At 41.8% G+C, this 22386-nt stretch overlaps 5 protein-coding genes across 8 annotated transcripts in view; 3 read left to right on the forward strand and 2 right to left on the reverse strand.

Moving 5' to 3' along the window:
* Positions 1-27: 27 nt before the first annotated feature.
* LOC116225027 lies at positions 28-5441 on the reverse strand. 2 transcript variants are annotated; one of them, XM_031586508.1, is made up of 4 exons: positions 4775-5441; positions 3714-4037; positions 2838-2892; positions 28-2055 (listed from the first exon to the last, which is right to left on the reverse strand). In XM_031586508.1, exons 2-4 carry the CDS (start codon positions 3787-3789, stop codon positions 186-188), a joined length of 2001 nt encoding a protein of 666 aa, XP_031442368.1. In that variant the 5' UTR covers positions 3790-4037; positions 4775-5441; the 3' UTR covers positions 28-185. The 2 variants fall into 2 exon arrangements, with proteins under 2 accessions (XP_031442368.1, XP_042566680.1); XM_042710746.1 differs by having other exon boundaries at positions 3714-5441.
* A 103-nt stretch (positions 5442-5544) lies between these two features.
* Positions 5545-10719, forward strand: thap7 (THAP domain containing 7). 2 transcript variants are annotated; one of them, XM_012831435.3, is made up of 5 exons: positions 5545-5898; positions 6549-6657; positions 6973-7128; positions 8474-8602; positions 8800-10719. In XM_012831435.3, the coding sequence occupies exons 2-5, from the start codon at positions 6578-6580 to the stop codon at positions 10391-10393; spliced, it is 1959 nt and encodes a 652-aa protein (XP_012686889.2). In that variant the 5' UTR covers positions 5545-5898; positions 6549-6577; the 3' UTR covers positions 10394-10719. The 2 variants fall into 2 exon arrangements, with proteins under 2 accessions (XP_012686889.2, XP_031442369.1); XM_031586509.2 differs by lacking the exon at positions 5545-5898 and adding an exon at positions 5908-6008.
* Positions 10720-11122: 403 nt separating this feature from the next.
* Positions 11123-14316, forward strand: snrpd1 (small nuclear ribonucleoprotein D1 polypeptide). Its single transcript, XM_012831447.3, has 4 exons — positions 11123-11262; positions 11889-11965; positions 12878-13069; positions 14019-14316. Exons 1-4 carry the CDS (start codon positions 11249-11251, stop codon positions 14093-14095), a joined length of 360 nt encoding a protein of 119 aa, XP_012686901.1. The 5' UTR covers positions 11123-11248; the 3' UTR covers positions 14096-14316.
* A 132-nt stretch (positions 14317-14448) lies between these two features.
* ggcta (gamma-glutamylcyclotransferase a) lies at positions 14449-20632 on the forward strand. Its single transcript, XM_012831514.3, has 4 exons — positions 14449-15176; positions 15886-16031; positions 16436-16556; positions 19718-20632. Exons 1-4 carry the CDS (start codon positions 15066-15068, stop codon positions 19844-19846), a joined length of 507 nt encoding a protein of 168 aa, XP_012686968.1. The 5' UTR covers positions 14449-15065; the 3' UTR covers positions 19847-20632.
* The window catches only part of znrf2a (zinc and ring finger 2a), an 8970-nt gene continuing 6798 nt past the window's right edge, over positions 20215-22386 (reverse strand). For both annotated transcript variants that reach the window (XM_012831513.3, XM_042710747.1), the window contains 3 exons: positions 21932-22037; positions 21699-21774; positions 20215-21560 (listed from right to left, as the gene is read on the reverse strand). In XM_012831513.3, the coding sequence (XP_012686967.1) occupies positions 21717-21774; positions 21932-22037 (164 nt within the window). In that variant the 3' untranslated portion in view covers positions 20215-21560; positions 21699-21716. The remainder of the gene's footprint in view (positions 21561-21698; positions 21775-21931; positions 22038-22386) is intronic.

Here is a 22386-nt window from a genome sequence, read left to right on the forward strand (position 1 = left end):
GGCAAGAAAGGAGGAGGAGTAGCTGCTTTATTTAAAGATGCATTTCAGTACAAAGAGATTACATTTGGCAAATTTTCTTCTGCCACCTATTCATGTTCAAAGATCAAAGTTCACTTGTGACCAAGATGAAATGGAACTTTATTATTGCCTATGTCTCCAGCATACATTTTTTACATTTAAAACAATTAGAACCTGGAAGACTCTTTTGTTTTATCGTAGTTAGGGGCACTGATGCAACCCCTTTTCAGCCTCCTTCCCTCCTCTGTCCCACGGAAAAACTCAATGAACGAGGAAAACACGTAACTATTCATGACTTTGACTTTGGCAAATATGTCAAGCTCCGTGTCCTGGTCATGGTCGATGTCAGACATCAGCGCTGTGGACCGTTTGTACAGGCTGTTTTCCTTGGCCACCATCTCGTCCAGCCATTTCAGCTTGTCCCTCTTGTCGGTGCCAGCGTCCCTGACTGTGGCAGCGTCCGTGACTGTGCCTCCGTAGAAGCCCCGGTGACTCAGCTCAGGCCCGTTGGCCCCCATCGGGTAGTCGTCCCCAACAAACGCGGAGCAGATGGAATCTTCATCCGAACCCTGGGAGCGGCTGACCTCACACGCGATGGTCGTCACAAGGAAGAGAGAGAAGGTGCGGAAGTTGCGCACCGAGGCGGAGAAAACTGCCGTCATGAAGTAGCGCCCCCAGAGGTCGCAGTTTCGCTCACAGTGGCGTAGCTGGAAGGTCTGGCGGCAGAATGTGACGAATTGAGAGGCCACAAGACCCTGTCTCAGTTCCTGTAATGTGTAGCTTTCCTTTTGCACCTCGAAAGCAGTGAGAAATTTCTGGACTTTATTCTTTTCTTTAGGGTTGGTGAATATTCCTACCAATGCAGTGTGCAGAGTCCTCCGGTGCAATTTGTAGATGTAGTTATTCAGCACGTAGTACACACTCTCATTCACATCCTCCATGGCGTTGAACCTGATTTCACAGACGAGATCTAATATGGTGTTGATGTGTTTGATGGTAAAATCGGTGGTGGCCGGTGCTAGCGTGTCATTCACCCATACTGCCTCGAGGCTCCCAGGGGTGAAATCTTGAGCACGCCTATTCCCGTGCTCCTCATAAAAAAGACTCCAGGTGAGCCCCTCAAGACACTCGATGTAGGTATACTTCTTGCGGAACTCTGCGGGGACAAACATCTGAGGCTCTGTTGGCCACTCCAGGTAACTCAGGTACAGTGAATGCCCTCGGTAGTTGGGAACCACCTGTCCTCTGGTATCTCCTTCCTGCCTGGTCAACAGGTTTCCTCTAAGATCCAATTTAGCGAAGATAGTCTTGCTGCTGTCTTTGTGTCTCCACACGCGTTCCTCCACAGTTAACTGCTCGCCCGTCGGAGTCACAGACACTGCCGACGTGAAAAGGTACAATTCAGTCTCTACACCAAGGAGCCTCAGCGTCTGCAGCAGATGCTTGGCAAACCGCAGCTCCTTCCCCAGGTAGCAACCCACGATGCTGATCATGCGGATGCGTCCATCCTCCAGGTTCATGCTTGCAACTAGCTTCGCAATCTCTTCAGGACCATGACCACCCAGTTGGACTGCATCATCGTGACCCCTGATGCCATGACCCACCATCACCACGTGGCTCCTTCCAGTCAGTCTCACCACAGGGCCCCTAATGGCCTGCAGTGACCCCTTGTGGTAGTTCAGTAAAGTTGATTCTATTGGGTGTTTGTTGAAGAGGAAGTGGGCAGCCTCCATTACTACCTGGTCAGGTTCTAGAACCACAATGTTCTGATGGTCGAATTTGGTTGTATAGTCATACTTAATTGTCAAATTGACTGTAAAGGAACCTTCTTTAGAGTTAAAGATGTCATTGTGGAGGGGAATATTGTTGGTAGAATCACTCTGACAACCTGGAGAGTTCTGCAATGGCACATGTCTTGCGTGAACACAGAAGCCAAGGTTATGAATTGTCTCCTGTCTCTCACAGCCATCAGGTTTAGTTCTACTAGGTCCAAATGTCCATGATGCAGGACTTAGCCTGGGGTTTTGGGGTTGAGGCCTACATGTGGAAAACAAAAGGTCAGTCCAACAGTGTCTTTCAGAGAGCAGTGAGAGATAGGCAGAATTTAAATTAAATGTATTTAAAACATCACGGCATGTTAGGCACATGTCCATTGTATTAATAATAATGCCAGCTATCTCTTCGAAGTTATCGGCTGAACAGTAGGCCCTGACCATATTATGTAAGTAGACTATAAACTCATCACCAAAAAGGTTTCTCACAGGCTACTGTGCTGAACGAATACTGCCACACTTAATTTGTCCAGTAATTGATTGTTTAGGGTTCTCATTCTGTTTTTCACCCTCAACCCATCCTTTTTTTTGTATTCGTAATTAAATAAATTTTCTCCCACCACTATTTTGTCATTTATTTTGTTACAATTGGCGAGCAAGCATTTGTAATTTGTAACAAGATACTTTCTAATGTATGCCAAACAATGTAGAAATATATAAAATGCAAATCACAAAATAACAAGCTTTAATGTGTTTGAATTGCTATTTGTAGTACTGGTATAGAGTGTTTTTGAGCCCTTGGCAATATGCATTCTTGCCACTGAGAAAAGTAAAATTTTCAGTTATACACGAGTCAGCCCCCCCTTGTCCATGCTCCTTCCATGCACTAGTGCCCCGGGCATTTGCTTTTCACCTTTATCAGTAACTGCCACTGCTATAGAGTGTGTCTCTCTGAGGAGAAATGAATGCATGTTCTTGCTTGCCATATTGTGAGTCACAGAAAAGCGTATTGGAGGGCAAGAGGGAAAATTTGCATTGAAATTGTACCACAGAGATGCAGGATGCTTGAGGTTCAGAGTCCAGGTCTTCAGGTTCACTGTGCCTGTGAAAAGAGGTACTGTCTGAGTCTCACCATTTCTCTTACACAAGAAGCCCTACTGTAAGATTTGCATGAATTTTGCTGATAAATACTTATGTCAATGACACCCAGTAGATGTAAAGGATAGGTAAAGGATATTTAAAAATATAAAAATAATAATTATAATACATCAGACTTTATTATTATCATTATATAAAAGTCTTACACTTGTAACTGTTATGGCTGTTACATATTATAATATATTGTACACTTTGTCTCTCCCCATCTGCTGTACATACAGTGGCCAACTGTTAAAGAGACAGTATGCAACAATTTACCACTTTTTGAAGCGTGTTTTTATAGGCAACTAGTACTCATCTTCAAATGAATCTGCAAAAAACACCTGTCATTCCAACAAACTACCTAGGATATGCACTATGCAGTTGTGTAGTTCGGGTCAGGCCGCCTCACAGAAATGTTAAGAAAGCTTTTACAGCAAGACCTCGCCAACTACATGACCTTTTAAATTGCTAGTTATCGACCAAAACTCCTAACTGCTGCTTTAAAAGAAAAGAATGAATAACATTTCCAATTAACCACTGACTATTTGCTGTTTTCATTTGCCACAAGACCAATGGTGAGTTATATAGTTATATTTCTGTGTAACACAATCGGAATATCAGAGCACAAAACATGTATTTAACATGTATTTATTAAGTAATTGAGTCTATTAAGTTATGCAAGTATGCGGTAATTGATGATAATTTACTGAAACGGTTACACATAACATTGCACAGTATCAAGCCTTTCTCATAGCATGTTACATACGACTAAGTATTAATTACCTGCTAAAACCAGCTGGTTGTGCAGAACCCAGGTGGAACAAGAGAAGAACAGGGGAAGAAAGAGCTGTGTCTTCATGGTGGCCCAAATACATATTAAAAGCCAGTTGCATATGCCAATAGTTCCCTCCACGGGCTCCTGGTGTCAGTAACAGCATATTTGCAGGTTCAACCACACAGAGCAAAAGTGCTGATAACGATGAACACTTCCATTGTCGTCCACAACGGAAGATATCATAAAACCTCCACTAAAATGTAAATGCAATGTTGACCAGTGAAGTGTCACACTTGACAGTATCTTACGGTGGCTGTGTGACAAAGCCACATCTGTGGAAAGAGAAGAGACTATTGGTTAGGGGGTCAAAGTATTTCAAACTATTCAGTAGTTACAGCACATCAGTGACATCTTCAGTGACAGACTGAAGAGATCTGGTGGCACAGTGAAAAATGCCAAAAGTGCTCCATATTGCCAGCCATGATGTTGCCTAATGTTAACATGTGCTGTACATACATGTTTATTTTGTTTGTTGTATAGATACTTGAATGACAAAAAAAACCTTTGTCATCTGTTATCTCAAAATTACCAGAGAGTATGGAAGAGTCTGCAGTAAGACTTTATTTTTATACCAATAGACACCTTGAACTGGCATCATGCAGAGACCGAAATTAATTTTTTTCATTTATGTTATTGGAACATAACTTGTTTATTTCAAGTATGGTACTTATCGTGGAGATTTGTCATATTTCTTATTTCACATGTACCTGTTTAGTCATAGTTCAACAAGAGTTTTCAGCTCATATCTATCTGTCTATTTACTGCTGGCTGTGTATGCTAAAGGCTTATTGCCAACACAAATTTCAGAGATAGTTTAGTTTACTTTATCTCATGAAACCGCAAGCTGTTGACATATCCTCTGCTGGTCACCCTTTATAGGCTCCCTGTAGCTGCTAGAATGTAAATGTAAATGTAAGTCCCTCACTCTTATATAGGTATATATATCACCTATAAGACAGCCACGAATCAGATCCAGCTTTTTAAAATGCCATAACTTAGCACTTCTTACCTTCTCTACAGCTTTGCTCCTCTGATGAGCATCTGTTGTCTTTGCCTTCTCTCTGCAGCAAGAAATCGCAGTCAAGACTTTTCATTTGGAGTACCGAGGTGGAATGATCAAGTGCTGTCCATTCCAATGACAGCCTTGGTTCATGTAAAAAGCATTTAAAACTCACCTTTTTAAACATCATCTGTCCTAATTAGTCCATTCCAGTGATTTGGTTCATGTAAAAAGCATTTAAAACTCACCTTTTTAAACATCATCTGTCTAATTAGTTCCTTTGTTTGAGGCATACTTAATAAATGTATTAATAGTTTTGATATTTGGAATTGTTATTATGATTGTTATTATTATTCATTGATTGTTTTAAAATTTAAATTTGTATTTTAAATTGCTAATTTTAAGCATGCCAAATTACTCTAAGTAGTTTTTTGGTTCAATGAAACCTTTTGCCACACTAACATCATCTGGGAATGGTTTCGTGGCCTCAAAACATGTTGACTGGCCTGGCCTACTGTTAGTTCCATCTATTCTTTTCGTCATTGCAATAAAGAGGTTCTTTGTCGTAATGACGGTTTTCAACATCCTTTTACTACATTCTAACAGTATACAGTCACTTATAAATGTGTTGTGTTGAAATTAGTGACATGGATAACATTCACCTTATCCAACATGGTAGGTATCAAGATAGTTGGAGTCAAGTTAATGATTAATCATTGTTAGTGAAAGAGACACTTCCAGGGTTCACTACTGGAAACATGACTAACCATTCTGACTGTGTTGTTCATAAATAATGACGTTAGGACCTTTGATTCTAATGGCATTGTGTACTTTTGAGACTATAAGGTCTAAACTACAAGGATTTTGCTAAAGTAGGATAATGGGCTTTTGCAGGTAACATATTATGCGGGGCTGTTTGTACGAATCGTTTCGAGAAATCCACCTACTGTTTTGAAAATGTTAACGATTATTTGTATTATTATTAAATGTAACAAAGCAACTAAGAACAGTAATCACTCTAAATCGTATTCAAAAGTAGGCGTGTTGAAAATACGTAGGCAGACATAGAGGAGAAGGGGAGGAGAGACCAGCGGAAGAGGAAAACCGCCATCTTCGTGAGGTCTTCATTCGTGGTGAGTCAGTATTTCGTAAAACAATCCAAAATGAAAGGGAAGTAGACAGGTAACGTAATACGCCATGGCGGAATGGTTGAGGTCTTCACCAGTCCAATACATTTGAAACGGTATGCCAAGACTGGTTATGCGTGCACGGGGTTTTGTAGCCTACTGTAGCCTCCTACCGCCAGTAACGTTACACAAACGTGTCGTTATTGGTATTGGTAATCTATTTGTAGTTTAGGTAAATCATTCAATTACACGTGGGTTAAGAGTAAGACAACACACAATTTTTGTTGTGAAATTTGCAATCTAATTCGACTGAATACGGGATTCTAGAGATTTGTCGTTTGACATGAAAACTAGCCCTTCACAAAGCTTGAATCCAGAGTAGACTAGACTCGACTTTCAGTCTGCACGCAACGCGCATGCGTTGCTCACGCCATAAATATTTATAAACATTTGTGATTTGTATGCCCCCCCCCCCCTCATTTCTGCAGTATTTTACAATGATTTTACAAAGCATTGGGGTGATAGTATCATGGATCTCATGACCCTGTGTATTTATCTCTCCTGATTTAGTTTTAATTGTACTAACATGATGTCCTCTGCTCAGTAAGCAAATTAGTTTGGTTCTTCAGTGTCCTTTCTCTATGCTTGACTTTCAGCCTGCTGGCCTATCCCTGTGTGTTCCCAAATGCCGAGACACTGTTCTGCTGGTGGTTGCAAGTCCCGTGACACCAGAGATTCCCGCAAGGCCGGCATTACTTTCCACAGGTTAGCTGAATGAATCAACTTACTATCCAACCTGATCATGAGCAGTATGTTTCAGAGCTATACCTCCTTTTCATTGTCCGGATGTAAGATGAGAAAAATAAGGTGTAAATGTATTGCAGTCTGCAGATGTCTTATCTTGAATCAATGTGTCTCTTTCAGTTACTTAGTCAGTAAAGGTGGGTGCTTAGAAAGTGAAGCCTATCGTCAAATACATTTACATTTAGTTATTTAGAGACATTTAGAAAAGTTGAGTGTCATTTTTGATTAACTAAGCTGTGGTGTTTAAGTGTATCTTTCCCCGTGTGCTGCTACAAGGTTACCGAAAAGAGAAAATCCCCGGCGAGGCCTTTGGATCATCAACTCGCGCCGCACAGACCCTCAGGGCCAGGGTCTGTGGGACCCCCAGAGTGACTTCATCTATTTCTGCTCCAAGCACTTCACCCCAGGGAGCTTTGAGCTTTCGGGAGTCAGGTCTCTACCTCCATACACTTCATAGTCGTCAAAGTTGAATAGTTAGGGAAGTGATCGTAGTTTTACTGTCTTAACACTTAATACTTTTTGTCAAATTCAGCAAGAAAACTCTCTCTAAAAAAACTCTGGTGTTTATATACAGTTCTGGCTCTGTAAATGGGAAAGTAAAGCAAAAGTAAAGCAAAGAAGCTTGGACCAAGCAAAAGCTATTTTAGTCAGTCCACACATTGCTTCAAGAGCACAGAAGGGACGGGTGTACTTTGGCTGTTAAACTCAAATATCAACAACTTTTCTCCAGAATTGCGGACTGGACCTTTAACTGTTTATTGCATTCATTTCTGAGACCATACTATTCGAGTGGATGTCATTCTTTTTTTTATATATATATTCATTCATCCATCCATCAGTGCATGCATGTCTTAAAAGATCATAGTGGTATTCCAGCATTGTGATGGCATAAATAGTCTGGTCAAAACCACACATCACATCCAAGGATTGCCAAAGTAAGAGTAAAGAGTTCTCCCCTGGAGTGTAATTAATCTCTTCTCAGTAACTCAGCTGACTTGAAACAAAAAAAAATACCCTTTTGAGTGCACTCTTTCTTGTGCTATACAGTCTGGTCTTAATTACTTGATTCGGCTGTTTCTAATTTCCTGTTTAGTATGAAGTGAGTAACACCCACACCAATAAAGAAATACGGTCTGATTTCATGCACCAGGAAGCAGTGTTTACCGGACATGCATAGCATAATGGACAAAATGTAATGTAATGCATGTGATTACTACACTTGACACCAAATTCAACTCCCTCTAAAAGAGTCAACAGTGCCTCCCATGTACAACCCTGGATTTCCTGTTTACAACGAAATCCGAATAGTTTAGATGGGAAAATATAAACTGTTGCCTTTCTTCTGTAAGGAGTTTGGCTAATAAACATATAGACATATATAGTCTCCATATAATGTCAGCTTGATGAAAACCAGAGAGCCTTGAAGAATTACTGCCTTGGCGGCAAGTGTGCATTCCTATGAAAAGGACTGTCATGAAAGACAACAAAAACCATAACTAGCACAATGCCCTGCCCTGCCTTGCATTTAGTCCTTATAGATCTTCCTAGTGAAACAGATGACGAGAATGTCTAATGTTAAACACTCAAGCACAAAACCTAGCACTCAAACTCTGTAACCACGGTAACTGGAGTGTTGAGAAATGTTACCACTCAGTTGTTCAGAATGATCTTATTGATGAAATGAATTTGGAAGCTGAAGCCCTAATAATGCTTAGGATGACATTGGTGTGTGTTTTTTTTTTTTTTTTTTTTTTAATATATATATATATATATATAGTGGTTATCGGAGGTTGAAAGATGATGCATTGCCCACAGTCTTTGAGTCCTTCACCGGCCAGAAGGGAAGAGCAGCGAAAAAGACCACGCGAGGCAAGGGCAAGCAAGCAGACACAGGCAAACCAGCCAGGTAACACACACACATATGACACACACACACACACACACGTGTCTCACACACACACACACACACACATGTCTGACACACACACATACACACATACACACACACACACTCACGCTCACACTCACACTCACACACACACACACCTCTGCCAGAGCTATGTCATCATAATACTTCTTTCCCCTGCACTTTTTCTTTCCCAGGACAAAAGCCAGCACTTTGAAGGAGGCTTCAGACAGACATGATGTCCAGCAGACAGCTACAGATACTGAGAATGTGACTGGTGGAGAAACAAGCCACACATCAGAGGCAGCCAATGGAGAAGCAAACAATCAACAGGGGGTGGGCTCTGGGTCTACTCCTCAGGTCTCATCAGAAACCCCCGTTACTCCCCTGCAAACCCACCAATCAGCATGCGACACGGCATCAGACCAGCCATCATCTCCCAGGCCTACATCCCCATCCCGCTACATGAGGCGGCTTCCGCCTCCTCCAGGCTTCTACCTGCCTAGAGAGCACAGCTACGCTCAGCTCTGCCCCCTGGTGTGGAGAAAGCGGTATGACAGGGCCATCGACAACCTGGAGAAGGCGCTCCGCTTGCTGAGCGCTGCTCGGCGGCGGGAGAGCCGTTTGCGGCATGCAGTCGTGCGTCTGCGGGAGAGCCGGCTCAGGAGCAAACTGTTCCGCCTGCGAGAGGGAGGGGGCCGTGGGAAAGAGGGCCGGGGAGGCCGGGGGAGGTCCCTGTCCTGGTCCGCCCAGCGAGGAGGAGGAGGAGGAGGAGGAGGAGGAGGAGGAGGAGGAGGTGGGGGAGGTGGGGAGCCAGTTAAGCCCGGGGGGGGAGCCTGTTTTGGGAGTATGGATGACAGTGAGTTGGAAGGGGCTGTAGAGGACCTGGATGTACTAGGTGAGGAGGCAGGAGGGTGGAGGGGTCAGGGCCGGATGAGAGGTGCAGGGGAGGAGGAAGACGGGTGCTGTTTTTACTGTGGACGAGGGAGGGATAGCGAGGGGCCCAGAGAGGGGGCCCAGAGAACTGTGGAAGGAGACGTTGGGGGAGATGAGAGGGAGGGTGAAGGCAGACGAGGAAGACGAGGCGCCAAGCAGGGCAGAGCCAGGAAACCCGGGGAGACCAGGGGGGATGTCAGAGACGCTTCAAAGGAATGCTACTTCTACTACTACCAAACTTCCGAGACGGAGGAAGACATGGCGGAAGCTAGAGTGGATATCCATGGCAACCTGCTGCGACCGCTCCCTGTCGCGCACCAGCAAGCCGAGAGCTGCGTGCAGGTGCAACCTCTGGCGGGGGCGCCTTTTCCTACCGTCACACTACAGGACTCCACCAGCACCCCATTCCAGCTCATCCAGTCCAGCTCCTCCGTGCCGCAGAGGCTGCTCCTCACAGATCTGGTGTCCAGCGAGGGAACTCTGGTGGGGGGGCAACAGGAGTCGGACCAACAGCAGTACTGGGTACAGGAGACGACGGAGGGCAGCGTGTTACTGATTCCGGTGCCTTCTGCTGAGGGCAAAGGCACGGTCACTGTCAGGGGTGTTTCTGAGGACATGGACACCCAGACGATATTTGTGTCAGATGTGGGATTTCACAGTAACCCAACGGAGGACAGGGAGGGGCTAAGAGCCGAGGGTGACACTATTGTCCTGAGGTGTAGTGGGCCAAGTGACAGACAGGGCAGCCTCCAATCAAATGTCAAAGGTGCAGTCCTAAGTGGAGATGTGAAGGAGAAGTTAAAAGAACATTTAGAGGGTTTTCAGCTTCAGTTAAGCGATGAATTAATGGACTAAAGAGTTTGTGGACAAATGTATCTGTGGATATCTATTGAAGTACTGTGAATGAAAGATTTTGTTTTTTTACACTCTATGACTGATAGATCTATCTATGACCTTAATGAAACAGTTGATGTTTGAAAGGAAGGCCGAGGGACTTTCAAGAACCACTGTTCTAATATGTGTACATTTCATTGAGTTGGTGCCTTTAATGAAAACTGAATGGGACTCTTTCAATTTCGCAATATTTTGTGGTTATTGCATATTGCATTATTGTACACATACAGTTGTTGCAGCTGTTTACAGCCATTTCACAACTATTAAATTAGGTTTATTTTCCAAAGGTCAACGTTCAAATTGTGGTCAGTTTCAGATTTTGATACTGATACACATGTTTATCCATTTGTCAATATCACATTACAGAATACACATATTTATATACAAACCTTCATTATTAGGCTACTCCGGTAACACAGACTTATTGAAGTGTCAATATCAACTGATTGCATACCTACTGACGTACACACTAGATCCAGGCAAATATTGGCTGGAGACAGGAGGGGCAGTAAAACGAGGTTAATCCAAAAAAATATAAGATGGAGCGCAATTATACCGGAATACTTGGGGGGTGGTGTTTTATTGTACGTTAACAGTATGATTGCGTTTGCCAGATCGGGTTGGCATCCAATCCACTAGGCCGCAGCATTATGCTAAATTATGTTTCTTTTTCACTTCCCAACTACTTCCGTTGTTCTGCTGTTTCTTCCGCCGGCCACTACCGTTCTCAGTGGCGCCTACCTACGCACAGTTATCGTTCGTGCTATAATTTTTTTTGTTTATGCAGAGGATTTGCTCTATTAAGCCCCTGCCAACATGAAACTCGTCAGGTAAGATATGTACATGCATGTTATATAGGCGCATACGCCTTAAATTATTGAAAACAGTATCTATGTGTAAGGATGGATCTAGATTAGTTGTAGCTTTCCTGCTAACTTCTTTGTACCGACATTGGAGGAGGCGGGAAGACAATGAATGAAAACATGCTTTAGCACAGTTGGAATAAACATACATGAACCAAAGCTTCTGGAAATATATTCATTGTTTGCATGATATTGTACTCAATTCGCTGTATGTGAAAAAGCAATTGCTGCTGACCATGTTGCTTGTTAACTGATTTAATTGTATGCCACTACGCTAGCAAGCCAAAAAAACAGTTAGCATAATGTTAACATTAGTTACAAATCCAGCTATCCAGCAAGTTATTCTGTAGGATGTGAGGACGTTATTTGGTACCTACCTTGCTAATGTAGTGTTTGCATTTTATATGTGTGTTATCCACTCACGTCTAACGTTAATATTACTTTCCAAACATGAAAGTTGATGATTACCCACAGCAGCTGTGTATCACAAACGACGTGGGTAGCATTTGTTAGCTAGTCAACAAAACTGTTCCTTAACCTTTAATTTACCAAGTTTCCGAAGTTAAATTGGAATTCATCATATGCGTCTGCAGGTTTTTGATGAAGCTGAGCCATGAAACAGTCACAATTGAGCTGAAGAATGGCACCCAAGTACACGGCACCATTACAGGTAGGCCTTATGTAATGTTTTTCCACTGCATTAACTTTTCGACTTCTCGAAGGATTACACTTTATCGGCATAAAGATTAGTCTTTGTGTATGTGCATTTCAGCATCTACAAACAGTGTATCGTGTGTGTGTGTGTTTTATAAATACGACTTTTGGGAAAGTGTATCGAAGAACTAGTACACACTTGCTCTACTTCAGTGGTCCTCAGTTCTACTTCCTGGTCTGCATGTTTTCCATCTTTCTCCTTTGCTCCTACCCTAGCTGTGGTACAGTTTAATAGCTGAACACACCTGATTTAACTAATGAAGAGCATTCAATTAGGAGTATGTCGAAGATAAAAAATTGTGCATGGGCCCAGGAGTAGTACAGAGGACCTCTGCTTTACTGATAGATAGATGGATGGATACTTTATTAATCCCGATATTGTGATATCAGACCTTATAACTTGGCTCTGGTCCTCCCACCTGTCCAATCTGCCTGTCTGCCATGCCCCATCACAGTAGTGTTGCTGATCATCTTGATTGATCAAATACTAATGTTCACTGAGAAATGTTACAAGGGATCACTTTTTTTTTTTTTTTAACTTGTTGCTGGACTGTCCCAGCAAAGTGGAGTGCTTTAGAGCATGTATCCCATCTAAATGATCCCATAGAAAAGCTCCAAGAGGGTAAACGGCACTTCCATACTCTGTTTACCTGAGATCGCTTAGAATTTCTTATGTTAAAGCATGGCTATATTTCAAATGAGCATGTTGACTACCATAACATTGACTAGTGAGCTGACTGCTTGAGACGGTTAAGAGAGCCACAATGTTTCTGCGAGTAATAAACGGTTATATTTTAGCTTTCATCTGTTCTCTCTTGTAGACATATAAGGCCGCTATAATTGGCTTTTGTTTTGTTGTCTTGGCCAGGTGTGGATGTGAGTATGAACACTCACCTGAAAGCAGTCAAAATGACCCTGAAGAACAGAGAGCCCTCACAGCTGGAATCCCTCAGTATCCGTGGCAACAACATCCGCTACTTCATCCTTCCAGACAGTCTGCCCCTAGACACCCTGCTGGTGGACATTGAACCCAAAGTCAAGTCCAAGAAGAGAGAGGCTGGTGAGTGTCTTTTTTACACCATTATTCACACTGCATCTGGAATTGGATGTATAAGTGAACTCCTCCACAATAAGTGATAAGTGGCATCATTGCTGAAGTCTGGGACTGTGTACAGGTGTAGGTACAGACTGTGTGCAGACTAAAAGTCCCTCAGAATACTTTGATTTTGCTGTGATGATGGGCTCAACATTTAAAAGATGCACCCACTAGAATTAGCAGTCATCACCCACATTGGATGGTCTGGAATTGTTTTACTTTGATGTTTTATTTGGACCAGTTGGTCCACCTTTTAGGCTAGTGTAGGTTCAGTCCCAACCTTTTAATGCTTTGTTCAGTTCCATGCGTTCAAACTGATAAAGAAGTCCTAGGTGTACAGCTTTTTGCTTTAAATATTTGCTGTATGTTCAGCTGGTCCAACTTCAGTTTTTACCTCCAGTCTTTACCTTTTCATTCATGAATAAGGTGTCAATTTCACCAAAAACACATAGCTTTAGTCCTTCTCCACCCCTGACTCCTTTTTGCCTTTTCTTGCTTGACAAGCACACAATAGAAAAGAGAAAGTCAAGCAGTATTAGTCTGCGTGTTCTTTTTTCTCAATTTGAAAGAAAGAGGAATTATTTCATCATTTGTTTTAAATATATATATATATATATACCGATTGGTTTGATTTTTATTTATATATACACGCGCACGCAACCAAGATGCTTGTGTTTTAAAGCACACGACACCCATGTTATGACCTTATATGTCTGTGATTCTACTGGCATTTGAAACTTGTTTCAGGCTTGTTAGAAAAGAGGAATTCACGTCTGACCTACAGAATGTCCAGAAACTCTGTTCAGCACTTTATGTTAAAGTCAAGCTCCCTCAACTACAGGCTAATTTAGCATGTAACTAAATTCACAAGGCCATTTGTGTTCAGTCTTGACTCATGGTTGTTTTCTTGCAGCGGCTGGTCGCGGCCGTGCCCGGGGAAGAGGCCGTGGACGAGGAAGAGGACGTGGCAGAGGTGGTCCCAGGAGATAATCGATACAAGCCCATTCTGTGTTTTTGTACACTCACTGTTTGTACAGGATTTCTTTTTAATTTTGTCAGCTGAGGAAATATTTGTTTTATTTTTTTCATTTTCTTTCTATCCCCAGTTAACATTTTTGTATATTAAACCATGCTCTGAACCAGAAGGGTCTTTTTGTTTTCCTTTGTTAATGATGGAATGGTTTTTGCTAAAATAAAAAACAAAAATGAAAGTAATGATCTTTTCATTCAGGAGCTTTTGATTCAAGGACGAGAGGCGTTTTGTATCATCCTGGCCAATGTTTGTGGCTGTGGTTTGACGGTCAATTAAAGCATTTTGATTTTTGTAGAATAAATGTAATTTTCCAAGTTACATTTTTGCCATGTGTTTGCTAGTGTTAGCAATAATCAGAATATTATTAATCATGATAACTGATCATTCTTCTCATTAGAGTTGTATTCATTTAGTTTAAAACTCAAAGCATTGGATTTTCCAGGGTAAAAAGCTTGACTGAAATTTCAGTATAGTTTTTGCAAAATACTCTCGAGTTACTGTTATTTTGTAAAGGTGAGGTTAATCGTTCGAACTAATCTGATATCTAGCGGTTGACCAACTGAATCACAGCTCTGACACCAAATCCCCTGGTCTCCTACGCATGCAAATTGGCCAGTTTAACAATTATACGACTAATGAAGATAGTGTGTGTCTCCGGTATGGATTTATTGTTCTGAAAAGAAGAACATTTCCTTTCCAATTGGTTAGGGATTATCTGGAGAAAATTAGAAGTTTCAAACTCCCCTTTGAACTCTATTTGAGAGGATCAATGCTGCGTTAGATCGACGCAGGCGCCCATCACTGCCCTCAACCGTATAGCATGGTATATAGCAGTTAACGTTAGGTGGCCTTGTCACTCGTATATCGTGAGGTTTCCATTATAGATTTGTAGAAAACCTTAATTATCAGTTGTTAAATATAGTCAATATGTCTAGAAATGGCTACTTCATGTATTTTGCTTTTGGAAGCAATTTGTTGAAGGAACGGCTTCAGCTAAAAAATCCGTCAGCGACATTTTTCTCTACTGGTCGACTTAAGGTAAGTTAACGTCACCAAGTCGGCTATAAAGCAAAGTGTGCTCTAAAGTTGAGTTAAATCGGCAATATGCTACATGTCTCATGTTATTGTTGCTGGTTTAATCGTGTTACCACCAGGATGCTTTGTTGACCTGGTCAATAACAAGCTAGATGAAATGCCTCCCAGAATGGATACGTTACAATCCTACGCGAACCTACCATTGAATTGTCCATGAGTAGTAGCTCGACGGATCTGTCAAAGTTGTTGACCTAACGTTATGCTAAATGGAAGCCCTTCAGGATGGGCAAGATAACTCCATGGTGATATGTCGCCTATCCATCATATTTAATGCTGTATTGTAAGAACTTCCTGGAAGCCTAGCCAGTCACTGAATTAAGGTCCTGTAGTATCCCGTAGATTAAAGATGACTATGTGTTCACTGTTTCACTCTCTAAGACTGACAAATGCTTTCGTGGCATTCTGGTGCCCAAACAAAAATAACTACCATTTTTCATCCTCGGAACATTATTTAAATTATGTGAAAGTTTTAACCATTGCATGACAGCTCCAGTACCAAAGAGTGACAAAGCATTAGTTGTCTTGTAAAGCAATTAGCCTAAAGTAATTGAGCTGACGTTGTGTGCACTGATATAGAAGTGAGCCCAAAGGGGTTTCTGTTATCCTGGCCATTACAGTTATGCAATGATGTGTTTTCACACCGTTTTCACAGGATTATGTCCTGAGGTTTGGCTTGTGGGGAGAGAGGGTACAGTGCAGGTGGAACGGCGGAGTTGCCACCATTGAGGAAAGCAAGGAGGCAGAGGTGTGGGGGGTGGTCTGGAAACTCAGCGAGGACAACCTTGACTCTCTGGATAAGTAAGTACTGATGTTGATATAATCCACAGTAGCGCTATGTAACATGCAAGTGGTTCTTCTTACTTTTTTTGAGTGACTTCAATATGTACTGAGGTAATTCATTAATCAGGGGTTTATCACGTTACATTTTAACTGTGCATACTGTACATAAGAACTGTATTGTTGTTAAATGATACATTTAATACTACCTGCTATAGTAGGGTAGGGCTCAGGTATTTAAACGGTGCTTCTTTTGCATGTAGACAGGTAGGTCTAATTCATTTCACATGATATTGTCTTTGTTCTCTCTCTCTCTCTCTCTCTCTCACTCATTGTCATGGAGATGATATCTACACACTTTCATTGCCCGGAATGCTGTATGATATGTGCATGCAAGTAAACGTCTCGGAACATAATTTTTTAAGACAGGAGGAGGTGTACAGTCCCCTGGAGGTTACCGTGGAGACAGAGAGTGGACTGTTGATCTGTCGGACATACCAAATGAACAACTTCAGCGACTGCTTGCCCTCTCCCCAGTACAAACAGGTCAGGCTGGTTTCCAGAGTTCATTTTGTAAATGTTATACCAGGAGATGTATACAGTAGAGCAGGGTGTGATCCTGGTTTAATTAAAGTCCATTTTATTTATATAGTGCCAAAACCATAAAACTGTCTCTAGGCGCTTTACAGAGCCCTGCTTGGCATCTGCAGGCATCTGCTTGGAGCCGGCCTGGTAGAGAGGTAGAGATAGCGAAAGAGGGGGGGGGGGCTTGTGGCAAAAGGAGAGGGAGGAGATGGGGAGGGTAAACAATCAGAAACAGGACAGATGAAATCATACACGTATAAGGATGAGCATGCTGGCATACATGTGCATGACGGTGTGGTGGGGGTGGGTAGGTGTAGGCCGAGGGTTTCTGCAAGTAGATCAGGTGGAGAAACTACAGCAGCATCCCTCAGCGAAGATAGTCTAGACTAGGAGGGGAAGAAAGAGGCAAAGTGAGTTATTACGCATGTACTTAATGGATATGGTGATGAGGAACATTGTTTCCCCAGCCATGAGCATTTGCGAGCAAAGGTCATGCTATAAGAGAGAGAAAATTAGGTTAGAAAACCTCAATTTGATAAACAGATAAAGAGATAAATTAAGGCAAACAATTAACAGTAGGTAATATGGCCACTTAATCCGTATTAGTATTAACCCATATTAACTGCCGGGCAAGGTATATAGGAATTTTGTTTTAATGTTTCGTTTTGATGAGTTATGTTTAGGTATGGTTGGCTGACATGGTGCATGCAAATTTTAGTTAGGATAGCAAGGGTGGCAGGATACACAACAGTGCACAACTGGCTGACTATGGGATGCACTAAAGAGGAATGTCTTTAGTCTCAGTTATTTTTTTTTAAAGGGTATCTACATCTCGGATGGAAGCAGGGAATGCTTGCAATGCACACCTGGCCTTTATGTTGCCTTTATGTATGCCACGCATGCCTTAATAGCTAGAAAAACTAGCCTAGGCTTCGTAGTCTACTGTATATAATATATATATATATATCATGCCATGAATTATGTTCATTACACATTCAAAGTCATATGCTCTTGAAACTGGTTTGGTGTGTTTTATGTGTGAAGTGTGGTGTGTTTGGAAATAAAGGCTGCTGTTAATCTTTGTTTGTCTACCTTTAAATGAAACTCACCAAAGGTGAAACAAACTATGGATAAAGTTTTACACCCTTAATGACTAAACAGGCGGCAACATCGGTAAAATGTTGATCCAGTTTGCTACAGGAATAGTATGCTTGCTGTGTGTCTAGGACATGCTATGAAACAAGACACGTTTAAGTCTATTTAATTCCAGTCCATACTTGTCAGTTTGGCTGTACTTTCTCTTGGCCGTACTTCTAGTGCCCTCCGGAATTATTGGCACCATTTAATCAGTGAAAAAGGTTGCTGAAAACGGTTTATCAAATTTTGTCTTCACTTATATTCCATATGAGCCCATTACCACAAGAAAAAAGTCAGAAAAATGTGTATCTGAATTATTGGCACCCCCTCATTTAGTATTTTGTGCAGCCCCCTTTTGCCAACAACACTGAGTCTTCTGTTGTAATGTCTTATAAGATTTGAGAACACAGAAGGAGGGATTTTCAAAGATTCCTCAATGCCGAGTGTCTCCAGATCTTGCAGAGTCCCGGGTCTCCTCTTGTGCAAACTCTTCTTGAGCTCAACCCGCAGGTTTTCAACAAGATTTAAGACTCGACTGGGGTGGCAATGGCAAAAGCTTGATTTTGTGTTCATACCATTTTTGAGTGGGTTTGTTGTGTTTGTTGGAGCGTTGTCCTGTTGTAAGATCCAACGGCAACCAAGTTTTAGCTTCTTGGCAGAGGCAGACAGATTTTGATTTAAAATCACCTATACTACCTGGAATCCATAATGCCATGTATGCGAACAATACTGCCAGGGCCTTTGGATGAGAAACAGCCCCACAGCATCACAGATCCTCCACTATATTTAAAGCTGCAGTGGGGGACCCTTAAAAGTATAACTTTTTTGATCATATTTGCTAAAACTGTTTCTATGTCCTGACAGTAGCACATGACGCAGAAAAAATTGTGACAAAATTAGGTTACTATTACACTCTTTAGCCTGGAAATTTGAATGAGTAAAACATCCAGGTTCCTCCCCCTCCCTCTCTCCTTCCTCGCCCTGCCTCCAAAGCCATGCACGCTTAATCTACAGAGTAGAGTCTTGCAAATGGCATTGGGAGCACTGGTTGGAGCAAGAGGGGTCTTATTTTCAGGAGTCAGGATAAAATGATAGTTTTAGCAAAAATGACAAAAAGCAGCTTTAATACCGACAGACTCTTTACCTTTGATCTTTACGTCATTTGGTGGATTTGGAGACATGGTGACACCAAGATGCTACCAAACTGACCATCCTCCTCTGTGGCTGCAGACAAAATAGCCTTGGATCCTCTTCTAGGATGGTTCATGATAGTTTTGAATTTCCTAAACTTTATAACGATTACCCTAACTGTTAATATGGGCATTTAAATCGAGCAGTTTTCTTGTATCCAATCCCCTGACGTGTGCAAGTCAACACACTTTTGCCTTAGTGCAATGGACTGCTCATGGATCTTTCCCATAGTGATGGATGACTAAGGGATTTGAGCCCTGTGTTACCTCATTTTTATTCCCATAGAGAAACAGGAAATCATTGATGACTTTCTCGTCCTTATGTTATAATTTCCTTAACGCTTCGACCAACTTAAAATTTGTTAAATATTCAGGTTCTCATATTATATCTACATTTCCTTAATTCAAATGTTAAGCAATGGTGTCAATGATTATGGAGGGCACTGTATGATTACAAACCTTTTGTCACCATAAATGCAATAGTGGGTAGAAGTGCGGTATGTAGTATTTTTTAGTGTGTGTGTGCGTGTGCGTGTGCGTTTACCCCTGCTCATTCTGTGTGTCTTGATTCTTTGTTTGGGTGTTCCAGGTACTGAGAGTGGTTGGCAACCCTGCCTGAAGCAAGACAAGCAGAATACAGAGGAACACTTCTTTTACAGTGTCATGTTTTTGGAGTGACATTCTTGTTGTTAGTCTAGAGGAAGGTTTATCCAGTAAACTAAAGCCAAGGTCATGACCTTTGCAAACTGGTTTTCTAACTGATTTGTTTGTTCATGTTTGCTCTGCCGTTTGAAGGTTCTGTGCCTGGGTGCCCAACAAAACGGCTTGCCAATCCAGTACATCAAGAAACTGCAAGACGTGGAGACCAACAACTACAGCGGGCCATCATCCATCATGGATGAGATCAAACTTGTGATGAACTAGGCAGGGATGTGCCTGAGAAGACTCATGTTGGACGTCTAGGCAGATGTCCCTTTCAGTGGACATCACCCGGAAATGGTGCTTTGCCACCACCACAGGCAAATCAGTTTGCTTTCTCTTGATTTGTTCTCGCCTCCTCCAAAACTGTTCTCATAGGTTTAAAAAAAGAAAAGAAAAATGTTTTATGGGGGGATCTGGTTGGACATAAGTTGAACACTAGAGAAGGAAGATGCTTTTTGTTCTAATGAATGATCAACTGCACACAAATCCATTCATAGTGACACAGACCCTCCAGACCTCTCAGGATATGGATGGAGAAATGAATGTTGTATATAAGACTGGACTCCATAAACTCCATAAACATAGACACCTTCTTGTACAGCTAAAGTTTATTTTTTACAATCATCGGTGTCAAGTTGTACAGGAAAAAATAACTCCAGTAGGAGCTCACATAGGAGAATTAACACCACTCCTAATCCTTTTAGAGCACTGTCATAATTGCTTGTTTTTATCCCTAATAATGTAATTATTATCTATTCATGCAGACCACCTGTGCTTTATCAGAATAAAAGACACAGATAAAACTATATCATAGCAAATTAATGGTATTTGGTAAATTGATATAGTGGTAGACTGATCCATACTAGGACATTTAAATGCATCAGTCATTACATCACCTGTTATTAAAGTGTTCAGTGATTTTCCTGCAGGTGTACATATCTTTGTTATTAATTTATAAAACAATGTAATCTGCAGTGGTCTTTTTTTGATTAAATGACTAAGCACAAAGGAAAGTGGTGTTCTTCTTTGGTTGATCTCATTCATGACATATCTGACACATACACACACATACACACACACACACACACACACACGCACGCACAACATATATGTACGTATACAGCAGCATATTTCACACAAAAGAATGGCACTTGATTCATAACAGTACCACATTACTAGGTTAGGATGGCCTATCTTGTCTGGAGAGGCAGTTGTCTGTGAGGATGTGTGTTGCTGTCACTGTAGTCACTGACGACACCACTGACTAACTCTTCTATCAGAGATGAAGTTACATTCCCACACAGATGGAAGACAATGCCATAGTCACACCTAGCGCCAGAAGCAGTTTGCAAAACGGACTTCCTAGCTTTTTGGTAATCTGCTACTAGTTGAGATTCTAGTTCAAATAAACTACTACAACTACACCATTTTCAGTTGGCAACAGTCATTTGCAAGGATAAAATAACATTAATATCTGATCAAAATATGTACATCTTTCCCTGAAATCAACCCTTGTGTGTCTGAACCCTTCATGCATAAATGGGGATATCTCTGGGCAACGCAGTTTGATACATTAATTAATTCGTAACACTCTTTAAACTAAACAGGTCCTCTACCCTTACTGGTGAGTCAGCCCTGATATTTGGTGTTAATGCAGAGGTCACATCGAGCTCAAACCAACCAGGACACTGGTCAGTGAATCTCCAGCTTTCCTCTTGTGTTTGTGGAATGGGATCCGGTTTAAGAGTGCAAAACCAACAAGGTGAAATCCCTAAGGATTTGCTTTACTAGAAGATGTTATATTTTTGGCACTGTGTGGAGTCCTCGGAGCACCAAAAGCCTTCTGTTTTGGCGTTGATGTGCCTCGCGGTGGCTAGAGGGAGCCGTAGAATCCCAGTGCTCGTTGTTGCTGCCAGGTGTTTCTGAAGATTATTCTCTGTTGTTCCCCAATATTGAAAACATTCAGTTAAAATCTTTTTTTAAAAGGTTGTATGTCTGAACATCACATTCTCCAATGTTCCTACAATGTGCTAATTGAGTGAATGTATTACACACACACACACACACACTGTACCTCTATATGCTGTGTGTCTTAATCAGACGGGTGTTCTGGACATGATCGGTTCACCTCAAACCACTCATCTATGCAGCTGTTGGACAAAAGATTAAATCAGTGAGTGGAGACCATTCTGAAAACAAGACGTCACCCAATGGGATGAAATCACACTATACATGTTTGTGCATGTGTGTGGGGGGAGTTAGCATGCAGAGGGATAAGAGGAGGTTTGAAGGCCTGTGCGTTATTACCTTTTATGATAAATGCATAGGCAAGGTAGTCGGCCAATAGTGTGCCCCTGCTCCATGTCATCCAAGCATATTGCACACTCCCCAGAATCCTTTGCGAGGACGTCCTCTGTGAGGAAACACAGCATTTCACTTAAACATTTGAATTCAATTTCACTTATAACATATTTATATGGAGTATTTTCTGGAACTATTCTTACACAAGGAATTTATAACACCTTCAAAAATTTGTATTTCAAGAGTACATGATTGAAAGAGTAAGGGTTTTTCCCCTGTTACAGGTTAATTATAGTTCATACGTTCCTCTCCACACTCATTAACATAGAGTGACCAGATGAGGGCGCTCACAACACACTGCTCCTATCACAACCACATGACAGTAACACAAATCAGGCCTAGGCCTGTCCTCAAAATGGAAGGAGAGGCCATTTCTACCATGTGCTGTTGACTTGGCCATG

Source organism: Clupea harengus, chromosome 19, assembly GCF_900700415.2.
Source record: "Clupea harengus chromosome 19, Ch_v2.0.2, whole genome shotgun sequence".
NCBI classification, from domain to species: Eukaryota; Metazoa; Chordata; class Actinopteri; order Clupeiformes; family Clupeidae; genus Clupea; species Clupea harengus.

Coding starts and splice junctions, on each gene's coding strand:
- ggcta (XM_012831514.3), top strand. CDS start 15,066: ATGTCTAGAAATGGCTACTTCATGTATTTTGCTTTTGGAAGCAATTTG. Junction 16,032..16,435: donor AACCTTGACTCTCTGGATAA/GTAAGTACTGAT, acceptor TAATTTTTTAAG/ACAGGAGGAGGTGTACAGTC. Junction 16,557..19,717: donor CCTCTCCCCAGTACAAACAG/GTCAGGCTGGTT, acceptor TGCCGTTTGAAG/GTTCTGTGCCTGGGTGCCCA.
- snrpd1 (XM_012831447.3), top strand. Junction 11,966..12,877: donor AGTACACGGCACCATTACAG/GTAGGCCTTATG, acceptor TGTCTTGGCCAG/GTGTGGATGTGAGTATGAAC. Junction 13,070..14,018: donor GTCCAAGAAGAGAGAGGCTG/GTGAGTGTCTTT, acceptor GTTTTCTTGCAG/CGGCTGGTCGCGGCCGTGCC.
- thap7 (XM_012831435.3), top strand. CDS start 6,578: ATGCCGAGACACTGTTCTGCTGGTGGTTGCAAGTCCCGTGACACCAGA. Junction 7,129..8,473: donor TTTGAGCTTTCGGGAGTCAG/GTCTCTACCTCC, acceptor ATATATATATAG/TGGTTATCGGAGGTTGAAAG. Junction 8,603..8,799: donor GACACAGGCAAACCAGCCAG/GTAACACACACA, acceptor TTTCTTTCCCAG/GACAAAAGCCAGCACTTTGA.
- LOC116225027 (XM_031586508.1), bottom strand. CDS start 3,789: ATGAAGACACAGCTCTTTCTTCCCCTGTTCTTCTCTTGTTCCACCTGG. Junction 2,893..3,713: donor CAACCAGCTGGTTTTAGCAG/GTAATTAATACT, acceptor CTCTTTTCACAG/GCACAGTGAACCTGAAGACC. Junction 2,056..2,837: donor AAGCATCCTGCATCTCTGTG/GTACAATTTCAA, acceptor TTCCACATGTAG/GCCTCAACCCCAAAACCCCA.